We start from the raw sequence: 21791 nt of genomic DNA, 5'->3' as shown, positions 1-21791 counted from the left end.
CAGATGCTAACAGCTGAGCCACCTCTGTCTGTGGTCATGGTGAAGAATATAAGAAGAAGGGGGGGAGGTGAGGAGAGTGAGGGGAGGGAGGACGACGAATGGTAACGACCCCCAACCTGAGCATCGATAATCTTCTGTTTGGAATCCACGGCCGCCTGCATCTCAGCGTGGTCTTTCTTTAACTCTTCCTCCACAGACATTAACCTGGCAGCAGGAAACAGAAGCCATGTCAGCGCTAAACTCATGGCAGTCCGTCTCTCCAGCAGAGAGCCCAGACCACATTTCGCTTGAGAGTGAGGATGTGGGGCAGAGGGTTGTCAGTCTTCAGGGTTAGGGGATTTTTAGATGGTTGGGGGTGAAGGTGGTGAGAGGGATGACCTGAGGACAAAGAGACTAGAAGGGGTATCCCTCTGCTCTCTGCCCTAGGTGAGTCTGCTCCCACCTTGGTGGAGGGAGAGAGAAGATTTTAATCCCCATGATTCCCTCACTGCAGCAGAGGCTATCTGAAGTCTGCAGTGAGACAGTCTTGAAGATAAGGACTCTGAATTTACCAGCTTGCAGCCTCCCCAGCCCTCCTTACGAGACTTTAGCATGTAGAGAGGAAAAATCAAGTAAGCCCAGTCTCTTTACTATCAGTCCCTCACACACTGTTCCCCTGCCCTGTGCCCCGGGCCCACAGCCCTCTCTCAGTGCGGGAACCCTTATATGCCAGTCCTTACCCCTATGGCTACCCAAGTTCTGCCAGCTGAAAGGGAGCAACCTCTGTGGATCTGGGTCTGATTTACTTAGGTGAGAAGGAAGGGCATATCCATGGTTGATGTTCTAGCACTGCTCTGGGGAGCTGCCCAAAATCCGCCCCCACCCGGTTAGGGAGCCTCCAGACCTGGAAATCTGCAGTCTGCAGCTGAAAGAAAGACCTCTCTCAACTTTCTGCTAGTGAATCATCTACAGCAGACCTTTTCCATCTCCCTGTCTGTGAACCTGGCTTCCCAACATCTTTGGTCCCTCCAGATGCTGCTGCCCCAGGGCCCCCAGTCCTCTAGTCTGTAAGATTGTTGTGGGCAAGGGATGTGTCCATTCATTATTATGTTGTACTCTCCCAAGCACTTAGAAAAAATGATCTGCACACAGTAAGTGTTCAACAAATACAACTGAATGAATGGTGGTCATCTCTGTCACTCAAATGGGTGCCAGGGTCACATCCTCCTGCCCTCCCCTCATTCAAAGCCTTATTGAAGGCATATGTCCTCCAAGAGGCCTTCCCAGACTAAGCCTCACTTTTCCTCATCTCCTACACCCTTCTTTGTTGCCCTGACTCGCTCCCTTTGCTCTTTCCCCTTCCCAGTCCCACAGCACTTATGTACGTATCTGTAATTTTATTTATTTATAGTGATGTCTGTTCCCCTTACTCTAGACTGTAAGCTTGCTGTGGGCAGAGACTGTGACTGTTTAGTCTTGTACTGTACTTTCCCAAGTGCTTAGTACAGTGCTCTGCACACAGTAGGTGCTCAATAAATACGATCGAATGACTGAACGAATGGAATCTGCTATTGTGTATTTCCCCGGTTGCCCACCCTTGATGGAGCCCTCCTCCTCCACCTCTGCAGGCACTTCTCCAATCTGGCTGGTAGGAAAAAGCCTGCATCCACAGGTATAGCTTAAAATCAGCCAAAAACCTTGAATTGCATTCAACTTGGTGAGTAAAAGGCCACAACTGGAACCCAAGTTTCCAGAGAAAGAGAGTCTGGTTCTGATCCCAGGACCCAACCTTGTTCTGGATGGCAGCGTTCTCCCCCAGGCTGGCTCTAAATGACGGGGACCCAGCCCTGCCTCCCCTCACTGCTCCTTCCCCTCTGCCGGCCACGCACCTGATGCCCTGGCAACCATGGAGATGGGTCCTAGGTCCGTACCTGCTGATTATGCCCTTCATCTGGATCTCCTTGTCTTCCTGCTGTCGCCGCAGGCGCTCCTCGCCCTCTTCCAGCCTGGCCTGATACTCCAGCATTAGCTTCTGCGTAGTCTCCTCCTGGCACTTGAACCGGCTCTCGTACTCCTCCAGCTTCTTGGTGGAGAGGCGGAGCTTGTCTTGCAACACCACAATGTCCTGCTGGTACTACCGCAACCGTGGAGACGCAGCCATACATGCACCCACCCACACGCACACACACAGATGCACACCCACGCACACGCCCACCCATGCAAAACAAACAGAGCGGAGTCATTATTAGGATGCTTTCTGCCTTGTGCCTCTCCAGCACCTGGGACTACACCAACCCTGTCTTGGGCTAGGCCAGCGGCCGAGGCCCCGATGGCGCCCTGCCAGCAACCCTTTGCCACCCTCCTTCCTTTTCCCTTCTCCAGATCCCATGAGGACCAGACCAGTTCCAATGAGGAGGAGAAGGGGGCAAGGGGACAGAGGGGCCTCTTGGCTGGGCAGCAGATTGTGAGGAACCCCAAGGAAAGAGCTAAATGACAATTTTCTGGACAGGGCAGGGCTGTTGAGTAAGAAGCCCAGGTGTGGGGGCACATCTCTCCTGTGAGGGGCAATAGTACTTGGCAGGATTTTCGACTACCTCCTCCTCCTCCTCCTCCACCTCTGCAGGCACTTCTCCAATCTGGCTGGCAGGAGAAAACCTGTGGCCACAGGCATGGCTTAAAGTCAGCCAAAAACCTTGAGTCGCATTCAGCTTGGTGAGGAAAGACCACATTTGGAACCCAAGTTTCCAGAGGAAGAGAGTCTGGTTCTGATTCCAGGACCCAACCTTGTCCTTCCACATTCAGGAATTTTAATCAGTGATTTATGATACTGACATTTAATGATCCCAAATAGCTCAAGGTCCCTTGCAGGTATTATTTTACCCTCCCAAAATTCTCAAGGCTCCCAGTCAGGGAGGGAAGGGTAGAGAAGAGCATCCCCATTACATCGATGGCCACCAAAGGCCAGAGAGGGTAAGTGACTTGTCAAGAGTCATACAGTGAGATCATAAATGAAGCTGAGAATGAGACCATGATCTTCTGACTCTCCCAGACTCACTGACTCTGGGAAATAAAGACTGTCTCAGATAGGTAAACCCCACAACCCCCTCAGTATACTGCTCCCAGAGGAAAGTAAGCTGAGGCACATGATTTTCAAGCTGGGGTGAGTGTGCTTCCCAGCTGTTCTCTCTTCTCCTTAGACTTGGGAGCCCCATGTGGGACAAGGGACTTTGTCCAATCTGATTATCTTTTATCCACCCCAGTGTTTAATACAGTGCTTGGCACATAGTAAGCGCTGAACAAGTACCATAATTCTTCTTAATTATTATCCTGCACCACAGCCACACAGACACAGAGGAGTACCAAGCTTGGATACAACTTTATCTCTTTCTGGAAGAGGTGGGGAGAGACACACGAAGCCAAAGCCACGGTGGTGTGACTGTGCAGGGAGGGTGGAGTCAAAGCATGAATACTATGTGCAGAACGATCCTGGCAGTACAGTGGAAGGAGCCTTTTCAGTCTTTTAGCAGAAACAAACAGGGAAGAAACGGGAGCATTAGGAAAGAAACGCAGGTTTCGTGTGAGATAGCGATCAACAGAGAGCAGGCGAGAGAGGAAATGCCCAGATGGTGTGTGCCCCCGGCCCAGGAAAGGGACTGGACCGGCCACTCAAATAGTCTTTGGAAAAATAACCAAAACCTGGGGAACCTGGAACCCTAGGCTCCACGGGGATACTATGTCTATGGATGCCTGGGCAGAGGTTGGGACTGAATCAGGAAACGGCTGACTGCTGTACAATCTGCTGAGTTAATGGAACCTGGAGGGACCAGAAGACAAGTTAAGATTGGTCCAGACCCAACTGGGTGGGTTAATCACTTGTGGGTTGGATAGGCACTTTGGGGGGGGGGGGGCATTGGGTACTGGAGGAGGGGACCAGATCCTTTCCATCCAGGAAAGTGTGAGGTCCTAATGAATTCAAAACCTCACTCTGGTTCAGGCCTTCTCACCGCAGGGGGTAGTGGGGGTGGGGGGGAGAGGGGTGTTTAAAACCATCTGTAGGCTGCAATTTTTCCACCCCACATCTCTCAAAGCTGCCCACTCCCCCTCCCCTGTCACCCTCTCCCTGGCCCAGAGGACACTGGCACATATTTTGAGGAAATGCATAACTCACTTCTCCCACAACCATCCAACCTGATCCAGAATCCCAGAGCAAAACAACCCAGAGGAACCAGGAAGGAGGGGCAGGATCTTGATTTCTTTTCATCTCTCTGCCTAATTTCTGTTTTGGTTCCAGGCAGGTGGATAACAGCTCAGCCACTGGGAGGCTCCCATGGCTTTTAAACTCCTCCCCAAAGATCTGATCCTCACCTGAATAACAGCTTGTCTCACCGGCAGGATCCAGTTCCTGGGGAATGGCCAAGCCAGGCCAGAGTATCAATACGCTCTGTGAATTTGTAGAACTACCAATCCTCGCTCTACATATGTCCAGCTGCCTGGGCAGCTTGGGTCTGGGGTTATTTTAGATCCTGCGGATTGAAGGGCTGGGATGCAGTTGGACACCGGCCAGGTCTGGACTGCCCCTAACAAAAACTGACTGGGCCAAAATGATTCTCACTCCAGCCAAATGTTGCCCAGGAGCTGTCTGCAGGGCCTCCCACCACTGGCTCAGCTGACCTCCCCTATGGGAACAGCTCCTGGCCCTGACTGGCGATTACAAGACTGGCCAGGAGCCCCCCATGGAGCTGAGAGGGTAGGAGCTGGCCGAGACCCCGGCCTCATGTTACGGGGCACGTTACCAGGCACTGCACCAGTAAGGTACCCAGGGTACAGAATTTTTGGACCTTCCTGTTCCTTGAAATCTCCATCTGAGAACGGGAGGACAGATTTGGCTAATGGAGATCTCTCATCCCAGGAACTGGTATGACAATGGAAGAACTGAAGATGTGCAATGGGAATGGAGCCCTGGGCATGCAGGGGTGGGGAGAACTGGCTGAGGAAGGGGCTGTATTTTAATGCCTGGTTAGACTGGGGCTTTGTGGGCACTCAGCCAGCTTCCCCAGCCCTCTCCCTGACCTTGACTGCCCCACATGGTGTCTCTCTCACCAGATCAACTGAGGAGCAGGAGGGCATTTTCACACTTTCCTCTCCAGGGGCCCATAAGGTGGTCCCATGGATTCCCACAGTCAAAGGGCACACTTGTCCTCACCAGTCCCTGCCTGGAAGAGAAGAGACCCTTATCTCTTGGGGAAACACTCCCCATGCTGGGAAAGAGCTCCCGACTGATTGTCAGAGGCATTAGGGGTGGGGGTAGCTGGGCCACAGACTGGGCACTGTTCAGGACTGGGGATTTCCCTGAGGGGGAGGAGAAGTGGTCCCCAAAGCCTTCATGTCCCCTTCCTTCAAAACCACCCCCCCAAAAATGTCCAAAAAGCTCTACAGGAGGGAGGTTTCTCTCCCAGAGATCAGTCCCTGGCTCGTGCAGCCAACAGCCTTCTGGGCACCGGAGGCTGGGCCCCCTGTAAACTTTAAAACACAACTGGAACCCAGGGGGATTTTATAAAGCTGAAGCACGAGTTAAAATCAATTTCACTTGTAGGACCAGAAGATTTCTCCTGGTGCCACCGAGTCTCTGGCTGGGGAGGAATTCCCACAGCCTCTTACAGTTTTCTGTCCCAGTTTTCAACCACCTTCACACTGAGAAATTTACCTGGTGTCTAACATGCCTTCCTCCTGCTGCAGTTTAACCCCTCCTCCTGCAATGTCTTTGGTGGAGACAAAATTTGATTCTTAAAGGGGCTGGGGGGCTTCTCCAATGGTTTGGGCCATTCCAGACTCTTCCTCTTTTGGGAGGCTGGGAGTTTGACCGCTTCCCCCAGAATCCCATTCTCCTTCTAGTGGAGAACTATTCTGGGGCAGGTGTTGTCCCTGAAGATCTTGCCCAATTGGATGTACTCTCCGCCCTCAGTGCTGATGGGTCCAAAAGCTCTGTGGGTCCCTGCCATGAGCAGGTTCGCAGTTTGAGATGGGAGGGGATATTAACCCTTCTGAATTAGATTGTAATACCTCTAGGTCCTCTCAGGGGTCTGAACAGAGCAGTCCAGGTGGAAAACGAATCAATAAGCAAAGCTGGAGCAGAAGAACTAGAAGAGAATAAGGTGCAAGAGAGTCTCTGATCCTTGGAAGGCCTCGTGGCACCAAGGTAAGGAGGAGAACCAGACAAAGAATTCTGGCCTAGAGCAGCATCAGCAGCAGCAGAGCCTACTCTAACAGAAGGGGGTTTGGTTGGACAATTGAGTCTCTCTCACAGCCTCACCATATCAGGCTTCCCAACTTACCTCCTCCTTCCCCCACAAGCTTTGGACTGTGAGCTCCGTGTGGGACAGGATCTGGGTCCCATCTGATTACCTTGTATCTCCCCCAGTGCTTAGCCCATAGTAAGCGCTTAGCAAATACCCCAATTATTATATATCCTCCCCCCTCCCACAGTAATGGGAAACCCAAGGCTCTAGGAGGGGTGGAGGGGGGAGACCCTTGGGATGGGTCCAGCCCAGTATTTCTTTACCTTTTCTGCTTGGCTGAGTTCGTCCTGACTCCTGAGCTTATCCCTGTGCTTGGGTTCTGGGTCAATGCTCTCATCTTCTAAAAACTGCATGTTCATATTCAAAAGCCAAGCGGCAGTGCGGTCCAGGGCATTGGGATTCACAGGAGAAGGGGCCTAAAATGAAACATATAACCATAACAAAAGGGGGGAAAAAAACTGTAACCAAAATGGATGGGAGGAGACAGACGGAAAGAAAGAGAGAAGAGAAAGACACAGAGGGCATGAGAGGAGAGAAGGAAAGTGGAGAGAGAAGAAAGAGAAAGGACAGATAGAGACGTGGGGGAAGAAAGGGAGAGGGAAAGGAAGAGGGGGAGAGAGAGAGAAAGAGAGGACAGAGCGAAGAGAGAAAAGAAGGGAGGAAAAAAGGAAGAGGGGGAGAGAGAGAGAAAGAGAGGACAGAGCGAAGAGAGAAAAGAAGGGAGGAAAGAAAGGTAGAAAGGACAGGGAGATTGCTTTCTTCTAATCGAGTCCAGCCCCTTGAGCAGGTGAAGCTAAGTGGGTCAGGTTTAGGGGCGAGAGCATAGAGGACACATGTCCTTGAGGTCAGGGGCAGCCCCAGGCCACTGGCCTTCTGGAGGCACAGCCAGATAGAGTCAGTCGGGCCATCAGAGCCCAGTGGGATCTGAAGCAGCTTCGAGAGAGAAGAGCTGCAGACAGAGAAGGAGGGTGGGCACAGTGTCTGGAGTGGAATGGGCTGCCCCTCTCAAACCTCTTGGCCACTTCCGCCAGAGCTGGAGATCATTCCCACAGCCCCGTTTGGGTAATGCTAGCTCTCAGCGTGGCTCACCCTGGGTCCCTGGGAGAGCCAGGAAACAAACAGCCATTTATAACCAGGAGGTGGCTGATGCATAGCCCTGTTGCTCTGCTTTCCTTCCTCAGGCCCCCAGGGCTGGGGGCGGGTGGATGGATCATCCTTGGAGTGAAAAGCTACAGAGACAGTTCTGTGCGACCATCGCTCCCCACTGGGACTCCCTGCCCACGGGAGGCTGGGGTTTCCGTCACATCTGCATTTCTCAGCTTTGACAGGAAACCAGAGGTCCCACCCCTTTTCCCCTCAGCACCAGCAAAAAGACAACTCTCCCAAGTGTTTGCCTTCCACCCTGGATCCAGGACTCTCCATCTGGGGCTGGCAGCCACCCTGCCCTCACCTCCCACGTTTTTACCCTCAAACCCAAACCAGCTCCTGAACCAGGAACTTCCAGCTCCTGACCAAGTGGCTGTGGATATGAGGTCTGGTGGATGCTATTTCGAAACCCCCATGGTCTCTCTGGGATTAATCTGGTCTTCTGCCTGGCCGTACTTGCTCTCTGCACTTCCTGGAGGCCTGTTCCCAGCTGGCAGAAATCCAGTTGGATTTTGCCAAGGAAGCTGTGGACTAGTTGCTGGGACTGGCCTCGAATTTGTACTGCCAATGACCTGGGGTCACCCGGATGAGGTGGAAAATTCAGACCATAGCTCCAGTTCTTTTAAAAAAGGTGTCACAGTGGAATCAGGGTGGGGCAAGGGTGGATGGGAACAGCGGGGAGCTGAAACTTCCTGCATGATTGGAGTTGGGAGTACGAGGGAAGCTCTAACCCCAAGCCAGCCATTCAGGACTGCAGGTCTCTGCCAGCCCCAACCTGAAAAGGAACAGTTTGCTGTGGCTTAGATCTGCCAGCGTAGAAAAGATGGAGCAGATAGGGAACTGGGCAAAGGGGAAACTGAGGTTAGATTGGCCTCTTGCCAGGAAAGGTTGGGAAAGGGATCGGCGTCCCCACCAAAAAGCCCAAGGGCAGGGTCCAGAACTCAGGGCAGAGGCTGTTGCCCACTGCCCATAGTGTCCCTTCCTTGCACCAGAGGGGATGCAGGCAAGTATACCCCTGATCCCTTCAGTGTGGGACCCTAGGGAACTCAAAGGGAAAAGGCTGCTCCAGACCACACTCAGTTGCTTATTGATCAACTAAACCTCAAGGCACACTGCCAGGCCTTCTCTACTAGGGAGCAACAGGAAGCTGGGGAGCAGTTGCTTCCTGTGCCGTGTGCTCGTTTGGAACACCGGTTCAGATTGGGTTGTGAGGAACGGGGCCCTTGGCATAATGTCAGGATAACCCGCTGATGGGGGCTACTCAAGGCCCTGGGCGATTAAAGAGGCGAAACCCCAGGTAAAATAAAATTCTCCCTGGCAAGGGACCTGCAGGCCTGGCGGGTACAGGATGTAGGAGGGTAGAGGCATGACTGGGCTGGGCCAGCCACACAGGCGGATGGCACTGCCACTTGGACAAAGCCCTGCAAATGGGCCAGAGGGGGAAGGTTGGCCCTGGATCCAGGTTCATGGGATGAAATTGGCTGGAGGGTGGGTGGCATGGGATGGAGGCTCAGGACACGGATAGGCGAGGCGGACTCGGAAAATGCAGAGGCAGAATGGTGGTGCACGCAGGTCGGGTAGGGGCAGACTCCTCCCGGAGTGGGGAGACCCATTAGGTGCGGAGGTGCTCTTGGTGGCACCCTGGCCTGTGGCCGTCCACCGGCGGGGGGCGGGGGCAGCTCGGGACTGACCTGCCTGTGCATGGTGCGCTGTTTCAGCTCTGGGCTGTCGCCCTTCGAGGAGGACGACTGCTGGCGGAGTCGCCCCCCGGGGCCCGGCCAGTCAGGGGATGACGACATCAGGCTCCCGCCGGAGGGCCGCGGGTACTGTGCGGTGCTCAGGAGCGAGGGCGGGGTCCGGCCACGGGAGCCGGGTGGTGGCGGTGGCGGAGGCGGGGGCGGTTGGTCTATCCGCCGCTGGGGGCCGGCGCTGTTCTGGCGCGGCACCGTGGGCTGGCCGCCCTTGTCCGCCAATGACATCTGCCGCCGGGCCAGTTCCCCCGGGCGCCGGGCCAGGTCCTCGCCCGCGCCGGGGTTGACGAAGCCACCATGCTTGCTGGCCGCCAGCTCCTCGCTGTTGCTGTGAGAGCTGAGCGAGCTGTGGCACTCAGAGCTCGAGTCCCCCAGACCCCGCGGGGAGAGAGGCAGGCCCGCCGCCATCTGATACACGGGGTTTTGGAACGAGAGGGGTGCCAGCAGCTGGGGCCGCCCAGGGGTGCCCTCCGTGTTGGGCGTGGTGGGCGTCTGCCCGGCCCGCCGGACCGTGGCCGTGCTGGGGACGCTGTTCTGGGGCGTCCGGCCCGGCCAACCGCCTTGCTGCGGTGGCCCCACCGAGGACTGGCTGTCGTTGAGGGAGTCCGGCAGGGCCCCGGGGGTGGCGGCGGCTCCGCTGTCCAAAACCCGATTGTCCTGCAGGTCCACCATGGACAGGCTTTTGCTGCCGTTGGACATCTGGACGTCGGGCTCGTTGGCCTCTGAGTAGCTGGAGCTCCGGGCAGGGGAGGGCTGAACCCCCGAAGACCTTGTGACAAAAAATAAGTCCTTGTTTTCGGGGGTGGGAGATGGTAACCGGGTGAAATCTATCAGACTGCGAGGAGACAAGCACAAAAAAAAATAGGGGAAGGGGGGAGGAAGGAGGAGAGAAGAAGAAGAGCCGTAAATGCCACGCAGAAGCGCAAATTAAACAGAATAAACCAATCTGGAGAAAACAAGCAGGCAAATCATTGTGGAGGCAGCGTGTGAGGAAAATAAAACAACACATAGAGCAGGCGGGGGTGGGAGCCGGGGGGCGGGGGGCAAGAAGCCGCATAGGGTGGCTGTCCGGGAGCCATGCTTTAGTCATTGATTTATCCGAATTTATTATTATCATTGTGTCAAGCACTGTATTAAGCACTGGGGTGGATACCAGCAAGTAGAATTGGACACAGTCTCTGTCCCATATGGGGCTCACAGAATCAAATCCCATTTTACAGCGGAGGTAACTGAGGTATAAGTGAAGTGACTTGCCCAATTTTCCACTCCCCATTCGATGTTATATCCATCAGGATGGGATCGCCACTTTTACTCAGCCTGTGTGCTTCCCTAGTGCTGGAAGATGTGTTAGACACACACCATAATCTCATCACTGTGTAGTGCTCGCACAGCATTCTGCATATGGTAAATGTTCAATAAATACCATTGATTGACTTATTAAGTGCTCAATCAAGTGTCATGTGATGGAAAGTCCAAGATGGGATGATGTCTGGGGTAGGGAAGGGAGGAACGACTGGAATCCCCTTCCAGGGAACTGCGATGCCTCCCTTCTGAGCAGAGCCCAATCATTGCCTGAGGGCAGGAGATAGAGAGTTGGCAAGCCAATCACTTAGGTGGGAGATTTCTCAGTGCATCTGAAAGCCCACAAATTTCCACGCTAGCCATTTATTATCTGCAGAGCTCAGGTTATAGATTATCAAGACCCTTTCATGAGGAATACAGCATCTGGACAGATAGAAATAATAATAATGAGGATAATAATAACAATAATGATAACAGTAACAACGGTAATAATAGTTAAGCACATACCATGCACCAAGCACTGTTCGAAACCCTGGGGTAGATACAAATTTATCAGCTTTGGACACAGTCCCTGTCCAACATGGGGCTCACAATCTAGGTAAGAGGAAATAGGATTTAACCGCCTTTTTATAGATGAGAAAACTGAGGCACAGAGGAAGTGAAATGACTTGCCCAAAGTCACACAGCAGACAAGTGATAGAGCCAGGATTAGAACCCTGGTTCTCTGATTTCCAGCCCATGCTCTTTCCACCAGTCCACACTACTTCTCTAAGTCTGAAGTATCCAGGCAGTTAGCTACTCTAGGCCCCACCCTGAGAGACAGTATCACAGTTTTGGCAGTGTGGTCTAAGAATTTTGGCTAGATTTAGCTTACGAAGTGGCTTTCTGCCTGTGTGCATTCCCCAGTGAAATTAATCTGTGGTCCTGTTCGCCCAGCATTCATTGTGATAGTTGGCAAGCCTGAGGGCCTATAGCTATCTGCATGGTTGTACTTCAAGCCCTTGTTCCCAGGGGACTAGGGTTGTTTTCATTCATTCTGCTCCAATTATGGATCAAGACTTGCCATGTTTAGTGGAAAATGCATGTTGGATCAAAGGTGGTGTATTTAGAGGATGGTGTTTAAATTACAGAGTTTTATTCCTTGAAATCCTCCCAAGGATAAAATTTGGACAGACCCTGAAGCACGGGGTCTCACAGACTAGGAAACGTGAGAATGGATTAAAGAGCTGGGGGCATCTCTCTCCCCATCCCTTTCCTGTATGCTTTTCATTAAATTATTTTAAACAAAAGGGCTCCCAAAAACTCTTTTCCCTTCTCTTTGCTATTCTTTGATCCTCACCTTAACATTTGATTGGCAGCAAACAGAGAAAAAACCAGAATTTTAATTCCCCAATGGATCTGATTGCTTTACTCTTCCCTTCTGAATAAAATCCCTCCCACAAGCCCAGGAGGGCGTGGCTGAGCTAGTGAAGGCTGAAAGGAGGGCCGGTTTCTGGACTTTGAGTTGGGCCCCAGAACTGGGTCTTAGACCCGCCTCTGCCATTGACCTGCTGTGTGACTCTGGGAGAGTCACCTAGCAGCTCTGGGCACGATGGGAGAAGAAATGAGAAAATGGATGTGATGACACTTTGGATGAGAAAGTGCAAACTCAAAGTATTTTATTCTCAGTCCTGAGTGCCAGGTAGTTTTATCTGACAGGTATCTTTATCCCACTTCATCGGCACCAAGTTCTGGGTGCCCTCGGGCCCCAGAGCCCAAGAAACCTTTACAGCAACAGGTGAGATGGTAAGAGAGTGAGATGGCCAACCAACCATCTTTCCCTGTCCCCACAAGATTCAAGTGTTTGAGTCATGAACCAAGTCACTCACCTCCTCACCCCTCCCTCTCCCAGAACTCGTCATCATAGAACCAACTCCCCCTTCTCACCCCGGTCTCCGCGGCCACCCGTGACTCTTACCCAGAGAGATCGTTCTCGATGACCATTTTCTGCAGACCGGCAGAGATGCTGCTGCTGCTGCTGCTGGCATTAGGAGTGGAGGCCATGGGGTCGGCAGTGACCGACACCTGCACGCTTGCCGGGCTGCTCAGGGCTGTGTTGACGTCCCTCAGGATTCGAGGCAGGGGCCCGAGCTTGGTCACCGTGGCCTGCCAGGGGAGAGAGCCGCCCACCTCTCACTGAAAACCTGACGAAGGTGCCCCCATCCCTGCACAATTCCACTTCCTTCAAACAGCTGCTTTCTCCTCCCCGGAGGCATGGGGGTCCCTGTTTTATTTGGGCAGGGTTGCTCAATGAAAAGATTCCCAGAGAGTTGTATGGTCAGGGACCCAGAGTGGTCACTTAGGCCATCTCTGCTTCCATCCACAACCACATCAGGGCCACCCCAGCTGGACGAGACTCTCTACTGGATCTAAGTCACCCCAGTCTTCCCTCTGCCTTTTAATTCATTCACCTATTCCAGGGCCCCTCCTCACTGTCATCAAGTCCCTAACAGAGTTCCAGAGCAGGAAGGAACCTCCAAGGGCTTTCTTTCCCCCATCCCTAATCTATTTTAGTGCCTGTCTCCTACTGTAGACTTAAAGCTCCTAGTGGGCAGGGATTGCCTCTACCAACTCTGCTATATTGTACTTTTCTAGGTGCTTAATATAGTTCTCAGCACAAACTAATCACTCAGTAAGCACCATCGATTGAATCATCTAATCCAGGTGGGTGAACACTAAAAGCATAGAGTGCAGATGGTCCGCTCATTTCTTTGTTGAAAGAGCTCTGAGAATGGTAACAGTACAACCTCTTCTCATCACCTTTTTAGTCTAACCTCAATCCCTCTCACCGCAATTTAACCCCTTTCCCTTTGTTGCCTTAATTTAGGTGATGTGGGGTGGGGATAGCTACTGAATCTCATTGGGGTGACTACTCCATCCACTCCCCAAGCTCCCTCATCCTCAGGGAAATCACCATCAATAAGCAACTCTGGGGGCGTTCCGAAGATGGTTCAGTCTTCCGGCCTCGTGCTCCTGCCATCCTGGCCTTTCCTTCACCCAGTCCCCATTTCTTTTGGGTACCTGGTCCAGCTGGGAAATGACCTCCCAAAGGAGGGAGTGGAGGGTGGATAGCTCGCGGCCCAGGTCAATATAGCCCTCGAAGCCAGCTGTGTTGGAGATGGTCTCCGGGTTGGAGATCTCTAACAGGAACCGCTGCATGTTGGTCCACTCGTGCTCCAGGAACTGATTCATGAAGGACATGTACTCCTCCTTGCTGCCAAACCTGGAAAAGCGAGATAGGGGCAAGGCTTAGGGACTTGGTGGAGTCCTCAAATAGCAGACTACGGGTCAGGTGGGCAACTAACCCAAGGCACGGCCAGGGGTCCAGCTTGGGCCTCTCAGAAATCTTGCTGAGGCCACCTGGAGATGAGCGACCTGTCTGCAGCTTCTTGGCCAGGATATCCTAAGGGTCTACTGAGGGCCCATTGGAGAATCACAAAAGAAAAATACGGTTCGGTCCCCACCCGCTAGATGCTCCGAATATAACGGGGGGAGGAGGGCAGATACAAGCCGACGTGTGGATGGGCATCAGATTAAAAGCACAAGAGTCAGGGGCAAGAGATGAGCACAGGCGAAGTCACTTTTGGGTCAGACCTAAGGCTCATCTTTCCCAGGATTCTGTCTCAACAGGGGCGCCAAAGGACATTTGGAAGAACCACGTGCTCCTCTTTCCTCATTCTGTAAGCACACTTAACATTTAACGGGACGGAAACAGCCGACTGATAGGCCCAGTATTTGGAGGGCCAGCTAATTGCTGGGGCAATTGGAGAAAGCTCTCTGTGGGCAGGGAATGTGTCTGTTTATTGTTATATTGCACTCTTCCAAGCATTTAGTACAATGCTTGGCACCCAATAAGTGCTCAGTGAATACAACTGACTGACTGAGTGGACAACTGGCATGGTTTAATCTGGACAGGCTTCCTGAAGGAGGTGGGCTTTCTGGAGCACTTCAAAGAAGAGGAGGAACAGGATGGGGCATAACACAGACAAGAGGGCATGGCAGACGGAAGGAATAGTTTGGAAAACGGAGAGGTGTAGGTGGGATCCATGGAGCTGGGTGTTTGGCTCACTGTGGGCAGGGAACTTGATGCCCAACTCTGATGTATTCTACTCTCCCAAGTGTTTAGTACAGTGCTGTGCACAGTAAGCGCTCAATAAATATCATTGATTATGGTGATGATGACGCAGCCCACGTTTGCTTCTTGTCACTTAGCACATAGAGGTGTGACAGCAAAGCCACCCACTTAGCGTCCACTTCTGCTCTCTCCTACCTCTAGAGTAAGTCTGTTGTAAGCAGGGAATGTGTCTGTTATAGTTGGTATTTGTTAAGCACTTACTATGTGCAGAGCACTGTTCTAAGCGCAGGGGTAGATACAGGGTAATCAGGTTGTCCCAGGTGGGGCTCACAGTTAATCTCCATTTTACGGCTGAGGGAACTCATGACCTCTGACTCCCAAGCCCAAGCTCTTTCCACTGAGCCACGCTGCTTCTCTATGTACTCTCCCAATTGTTTAGCACAATGCTCTGCACAGAGTAAGCGCTCAATAAATACAGCTGATCGGCTATCTCAGAGGAAAGGCAGAGTGGACACCTCAGTTTCGTGTGCATCAAAGTGCCGGCCAGATTTTAGGATTCTCAGAAATCATGGTCTGGGATGTGGAAGGGAGGCTGGTGGCAAATCCGGGCTATCTTTCCTGCACTTGACCTCTTCTGACTCATCTTTGGAAACTGGAACGAGTATGCTCGGTCCCTGGGGTCATCCTCTTGTGGGAATCGGAATTACTAAGTTGAGAAGGTCTCTCTGTCTGATCCCTTCCGTCTCTGTCTCTCATCAATTAAGCCGCTCTGTGGCATTTGGGGAGAGCTGTTCTCTTTGCCTTCTGTTGCCTCCTTAGTTTTTATTTTCAAGGCAATAGAGGGAGTTGGGGGCTAGGCAGAAAGGGAGGAGGGAAATGTCACAAACTGAGAAAAGCTAGAGGCCACACAAAGCCTGGAGAGGAAGCAGCCCCAGCTAGCCTGAGGTAATACTTCCTGAGGTGGGATTCCTTCATTGCCGGGCCTGCACCATTCAGGGTCGCGTCTCCCAACGCAGACACTGGACCCAGCCCATGGAGAGAAAATAATAATTAGAATAATTGTGATATTTGTTAAACATTTACTATATACTAATCACTGTGCCTGTTAATCAGGTCAGGCACAGTCCCTAACTCACATGGGCCCCATAGTCTACTGGACAGTGAGAACAGGCCTTAGATCCCCATTTTACAGATAAGGGAATTGAGAACAAAGAGGTTACTGTGACTTGCCCAGGGTCGCACAGCATGCCAGAGGCAGAGCAGGGATCAGAAACCGGGTGTCCTGTCTCCAATCTAGTACTCTTTCTACCTGGCCTAGGGCTTTGTCAGGTGTGGGAAGGACAGAGCTTAGTACAGTGCTCTGCACATAGTAAGCGCTTAAGAAATATAATTGAATGAATGAATGACAGAGGACACAGCCATGAGGGAAAGTACCTTGGTATTTCCAGGATGGTCAAAGCTCCTGGGAACCTGGCCTTGCTGGAAATCAAAGGTCCTGGTAAGGAATGCTGAGGGATCAGGAAAACTGGGTGGGGAAGGACATGGAAAAGCTGAATCTCCCCCTGGGCTGGATCAGCTAAGGGGGAGGTAGTCTTGTGGGCAACGCCGCCAACTCACTTGGCAAAGTTGGCAAGGTTCTGGGTGACCTTGGCGATCAGGGTCAAAGTGCGGGCCGTGCGGTCATCGGGGTACTCCTGCAGGAGGTGGAACAGTGACGGGGACATGATGGCAGGGCAGAGGAAGCGCAGGAACAGGGAGGCGCTGATGAGTCTCTCGCTGATGTCCGGCCGGCCCCGGTTGCTGCACTCCTGCCTCCAGGAAGCAAACACTTCCTTCAGCTCTCTCGGAAAGACGCTGTGGAGAGAACAGGGTGAAGCACAGAGGGTCAAAGGCAACACTCTCCTGGGTCAGACTTAGTCTCCATCCAGCCTAGGTGTCCATCTGCCTGTCTCTGACCCTGGCACCAGTATGCCCACCCTGATAGCAACCCTCATGGAGACAGACATACCCAGGGACCTCTCAACCTCTGTTGAACATTTCAAACATGCTTAACCTATTCCTCTAACATCTCCATCTAGCAAAGGCAGTTTAAGATGTGAAGAGTGAAAAGATCAGCAGTAAACGTTTCATTTATTCGATAGTATTTATTGAGTGCTATGTGCAGAGCACTGTACTAAGTGCTTGGAATGGACAAATCAGCAACAGATAGAGACAGTCCCTGCCCATTGACGGGCTTACAGTCTAACTGGGGGAGACAGACAAAAACAATAGCAATAAATAGAATCAAGTTTTCTTCCCACTCCTATCTCCTTTCCATAAGTGTCTAATTCCCACCCTTTTATTCTTTCCCAGTGCTTAGTACAGGGCCCTGCATGCAAATGTACTTAATCAATACTATTACTACTAATGAGTGTCAATCCTAGTCCCCCCTAAGCAATCATGTGGGGATGATATGGGGGTGGGAAGAGGGGGGTGCGGGGATTACCAAATCGAATCCTGATCCTGGAGCATTTCATCATTTAGTCGGAGCTCTGGGACTCTGAATCCCCTCACCCTGTCTGTCCTCCCTGGAAATGCTGACTCTGCGACACGCTTGAGCCAGTGAACTCACTCTCAACTGGTCTGCTCCACCCCCATGGTCCCATCCCCAGCCTTCTAGAGCTGCCATGGCCAACAACACCCGATACTGTGGAGATAAAGCCCACGGCCCCATCAATAAATCTTCCATTTACGCTTGCTGTGGCCAGGAAATGCGTTTGTTGTATTGTTTTGTTGTATTCTCCCAACCACTTAGTATAGTGCTCGGCACACAGTTAGTGCTCAAATATGATTGATTGATTGATCGATTGAAACAGGCCAGTATCGGAGAGGCCAGAGGGGCTGACCCAGCTCCTGGCTGAGGGAATAATCCCACCGTGCACTGTAAAAAGTGCCAGGGAAAGCAAGACTGTGGGATTGGTCCCAGCAGAGTAGGAAATACAAAGAAAGCCATAATATCCAGAAAGTCCAATGAAACAGAAATGAGCTGCACTAAACCGGCTCCTCCTACCTTCTGGAACAGGGCGAGGGGTGGAAAGCAAATGTCATTGCCTCCGAAAGGGAATCAGGTGGTTGGATCCTTCCACATCTGAGGTGGGTGCCTTTAGCCATTGCCCCTGGCAGTTGGGGCAGGTGTCATTAGCCACAGACCTGGCACTTGAGGCATGTGTCATTAGACATAGATCCAGGATGCTGGGACAGGTGCCATTAGCTACAGACCAGGGCATCTGGGACAGATGCCATTAACCATAGACCCAAGCACCTGAGGTAGGTGCCACTAGCAAAATGGACAAGAAAGCAGAAGATGGGTCTGTTATTTTTTCCTCACTCGCCCTTTCAGAGCAGTTTTAGATTTGAATTTTAACACAACACCTCACTAGCCAGTTACCTTAATGCTGATTTTTCCTCCGGGGGCTGTAGGAGCCACTGGAGCTCTGACTCACAGGCGAGCCCCAATTAAACAGTGTGCTGAGTGGCACAACGACTCTGTTTTGAGTTTCTTCTGTCCCTTTCCCCTCTCAGGCTTTTCCAATGTTCCATTTTATCCTGTTCCCACTGGATTTTATCTTCTTTTTTCAACTGGACCACAATAGCTGTGGGCGGTGTTGTGGGGAGGTAGGGGGGAACAATGGGGCGTGATGGTGGCTCCCAACAACACCTCGCTGGCTGCCAAAAAGGGTGGGAATGGCCAGTGAGCATCCATCTGGGGACATCCTCCTCCCTCAAAACAGAGCTGGGTTGGGTTGCACTCGGTGGTTTCTAATCTGTTATTTTGGAACAGCGCCTCAAAACCACAGCCCTTAGGTCTATGGGCAAGGGGCAATTCTTGCAATTGGACTGTCCCTGGCACAGGCCCCTGTGGGCTTCCCACCCTCCAACTCTATCACCAACCCAGCCCCTCCCCTGTGGTCCAGATGGTGCCTGAAGAGGGTGGTGCTGAACGTTCAGGCTCTATGCTCCCTATAGGGACCATAGTGAAAACTCGGACACCTCCCAGAGGCTCCTGCTCTGTCCAGTGGGGCCCGGTCCTCCCCCTTGACCCCACGGCTCATGCTAACAAACTCAGATCAGCTGTCAGATCTTCCTCCAACCAGGGCTCGATCCAGTGGACAGGCAGAGTTTGTTAAGTGCTTACTATGTGCCAGACACTGTTCTAAGTGCTGGAATGGATACAGGCAAATCGGGGTGGATACAAGTTCCTAACCCACACTGAGCTCACAGTCTCAATCCCTATTTTACAGGTGAGGTAACTGAGACACAGAGAAGTGAAGTGACTTGCCCTAGGTCCCACAGCGGACAAGTGGCGGAACCAGGATGTGATTTAATTAAGGCTTGAGGGACTGGATGGGCTACATCATCCCCCAAAATAAAGCCCTACAACCATCAGGGCAGGATAGCTCTCTCCTCTCTCTCTCTCTCCCTGGCTGGAGCAGCCTGCTGAGGATAGAAGGCCATAAAAGTTGAATTGTGTAATGAAGTGCAGGCTTCAGTTAGCAGGGCCTGGGCCTATGATTCATTACACAACTTCCCCCTAATGAGCGGCAGCCTGCTGAAATTTTGCTTACCCTGAAACTTTCCAGATGTCCAAATCATGCCCTAATTAGAACAATTTTCAGTTATTGTAGAACTCTTTTCCCCCTTTGGCAGTGTGGACAGCTTTCTTGGATGTTCTATTTAAAACCAGGTCTTTAACATGGGTTAGCTTCCACTCTCCTAGACTCTCCTCCTCCCTGCTCCCCGACCCTGGGAACCTTGTTGAAAAGGTTGTGGTCACTTCTCTCACACCACTGGCAGGAGCCTGACACCCACCTTGGCAGAGAGATGGGGAAAGGCCCTCTACCCTCATTAAATGTGGGCTCCTCTGGAGGTATCTGTCCTATGCCCAGGTCAGATGGGCCAGCCCCCTGTAGCCCAGTGTGGCCTGAGAGCATTTCATCTCTGTGGGAGGTATGTGAGGAAGAGTGAGAGTGAGGTGAAGGAAAGAGGGAGGCAAGCACACATAAACACACACAACTACACACACATACACACACACACACTCACACCTGCAAAATGCACCCCCTGAACAGGGGCCTTCACACATCCCTGGAGTTTATTTACTCAAACTGGCCACACCAACCCGCCCGGCGGCCGCCATCCATCACAGGAGGTCTGCGTAGTCTCCATGGGGACTCGTTTCAGCCGCGGTGGCAGAGCCTCCAGAGGGAAGCGATAAATCCACGTCCCCTTCCCGAGGGCGGGCGGGCGGGCTGTCGAGGGGAGTCGGCTAACCGAGCCTATGAATAATCACCTTTGGGTCCCAGCTTGGAGAGAAGCACTCAACTCTAATAGGTCCTTTGGTACCCGGCGGGGAGGTGAGAGGGTGGATGTTGGGGAGGAGGGGGACTATGATTGACCATGACTACCAGAGCCCCACAGCCCCAGTCCCCTGCAGGAGGGAGGGCTCTCTCTGGGGGCAGCAGTGGGAAGGAGGAAGGCTGTAGGGAAGCACACTGACCAGTAGGAGTTGATGATCTTGCAGAAGGCCAGCTCACAGCACATCTTCAGGTTGCTCTGGTGCTCGGGAAGGTCAGAGGAGGAGCACTTGCCAGGGTCGACCTCACAGTTCTCGTCTGACTCATACAGCGCCTTGATAAACTCCCCTGCAAGACAGACCCCAGACCCAATCAGAGACCCTCTTGGCTTTGGGCAGAGATTGTAGGCCTTAAATCCCTCCAGGAGTCTGCGAGGATGGGCAGATCAGAAGGAGCCTTCTTTCCACAGTGCCTCGGGAGCAACCCGGGTCAACTGCATCTGACTTCAGACAGTCAGTCAGCCAATCGTATTTACTGAGAGTTTATGATGTGCAGAGCACTGAACTAAGCCCTTGGGAGAGTACAGTATAACAATTTAACAGACATATTGCCTGCCCACAATGAGCTTACAGTTTAGAGGGGGAGACAGACATTAATACAAATAAACAAATTAAAGATATGTCCATAAGTGCTGTGGGGTTGGGAGGGAGGATGAATAAAGGGAGGAAGTTGGGGTGACACAGAAGGGAGTTGAAGAAAAGGAAATGAGGGCTTAGGGAAGAGGAGTTTTGCTTCTATATGGCTCATGAAGGAGGGAGAGGGTAATTGTCTGTTGGATATGAAGAGGGAGGGCATTCCAGGGCAGAGACAGGACGTGGGCAAGAAGTCTGAGCTGTGAGGGTGCGAGGCGTGGTAGACACGCTGAACCCTAGGGACTCAAACCAGCTCTCTATGGTTGGAGTAAGATGGCAGTTCATGTCTCCCAGCAGTAACTAACAGGTGGCCCAGACCACAGGAGGTTATTTCTCCTGCCTCCCCTCAAGTGATTGGAAGCTTCTGGAGGGCAGAGGCCACACCTTACTTTAATTGTACTCTCCAAAGAACCCAGCATAGCACTCTCCCCACAGTAGGTACTCAGTAGGCACTACCTAATCAACAAATGAATGTATGGGGAAGCATCTGAGGATAGGGTTTTTTTAATAGTATTTGGTAAATGCTTACTATGTGTCAAGCACTGTTCTAATAATAATATAATAATAATGTTGGTATTTGTTAAGCGCTTACTATGTGCAGAGCACTGTTCTAAGCACTGGGGTAGATACAGGGTAATCAGGTTGTCCCATGTGAGGCTCACAGTCTTAATCCCCATTTTACAGATGAGGTAACTGAGGCACAGAGAAGTTAAGTCACTTGCCCACAGTCACACAGCTGACAAGTGGCAAAGCCAGGATTCAAACCCATGACCTCTGACTCCCAAGCCCAGGCTCTTTCCATTGAGCCATGCTGCTTCTCTAAGTGCTGGAGTACATATAAGCTTATTAGGTTGGACAGTCTCTGTCCCACATGGAGGCTCAGAGTCTAGGTAGGAGGGAGTAGGATTTAATCCCCATTTTACAGTTGAGGAAACTGAGACCCAGAGAAGTTAAATGACTTGCCTATGGTCCCACAGCACGCAAATGGCAGAGCAGGGATTAAAACCCAGGTCCTCTGACGCCCAGGCCTATGCTCTTCTCGCATAATCACGCTGCTTCTCACTGAGTATTTGGGGTGGCTCTCCTTTAAAAAAAGCTGAGCAATTCATTCAGGGAGTCAGGAATAGGGAGCAGGAGTGTAATGGCTGGGGGCTCCCGCCCTCTGCCAAGAGGTCTTC

The 21791-nt window shown here is 52.1% G+C and overlaps 1 protein-coding gene across 11 annotated transcripts in view; it reads right to left on the bottom strand.

Annotated features, from left to right (window-relative positions):
- Positions 1–21791, bottom strand: part of LOC100081752 (DAB2 interacting protein) — a 349972-nt gene that overhangs the window by 7819 nt on the left and 320362 nt on the right. For 8 of the 11 annotated variants that reach the window (XM_029062225.2, XM_029062227.2, XM_029062226.2 and 5 more), the window contains 8 exons: positions 20125–20269; positions 16206–16442; positions 13535–13736; positions 12432–12619; positions 9113–10007; positions 6539–6691; positions 1911–2113; positions 117–204 (listed from right to left, as the gene is read on the bottom strand). In XM_029062225.2, the coding sequence (XP_028918058.1) occupies positions 117–204; positions 1911–2113; positions 6539–6691; positions 9113–10007; positions 12432–12619; positions 13535–13736; positions 16206–16442; positions 20125–20269 (2111 nt within the window). The remainder of the gene's footprint in view (positions 1–116; positions 205–1910; positions 2114–6538; positions 6692–9112; positions 10008–12431; positions 12620–13534; positions 13737–16205; positions 16443–20124; positions 20270–21791) is intronic. The other 3 variants (XM_029062222.2, XM_029062224.2, XM_029062223.2) reach the window with 3 other exon arrangements.

The sequence above is a fragment of the Ornithorhynchus anatinus genome, chromosome 4, assembly GCF_004115215.2.
Source record: "Ornithorhynchus anatinus isolate Pmale09 chromosome 4, mOrnAna1.pri.v4, whole genome shotgun sequence".
NCBI classification, from domain to species: Eukaryota; Metazoa; Chordata; class Mammalia; order Monotremata; family Ornithorhynchidae; genus Ornithorhynchus; species Ornithorhynchus anatinus.
Note: the sequence above shows the minus strand (reverse complement) of the source record. Positions and strands in the feature narration are given on the sequence as shown.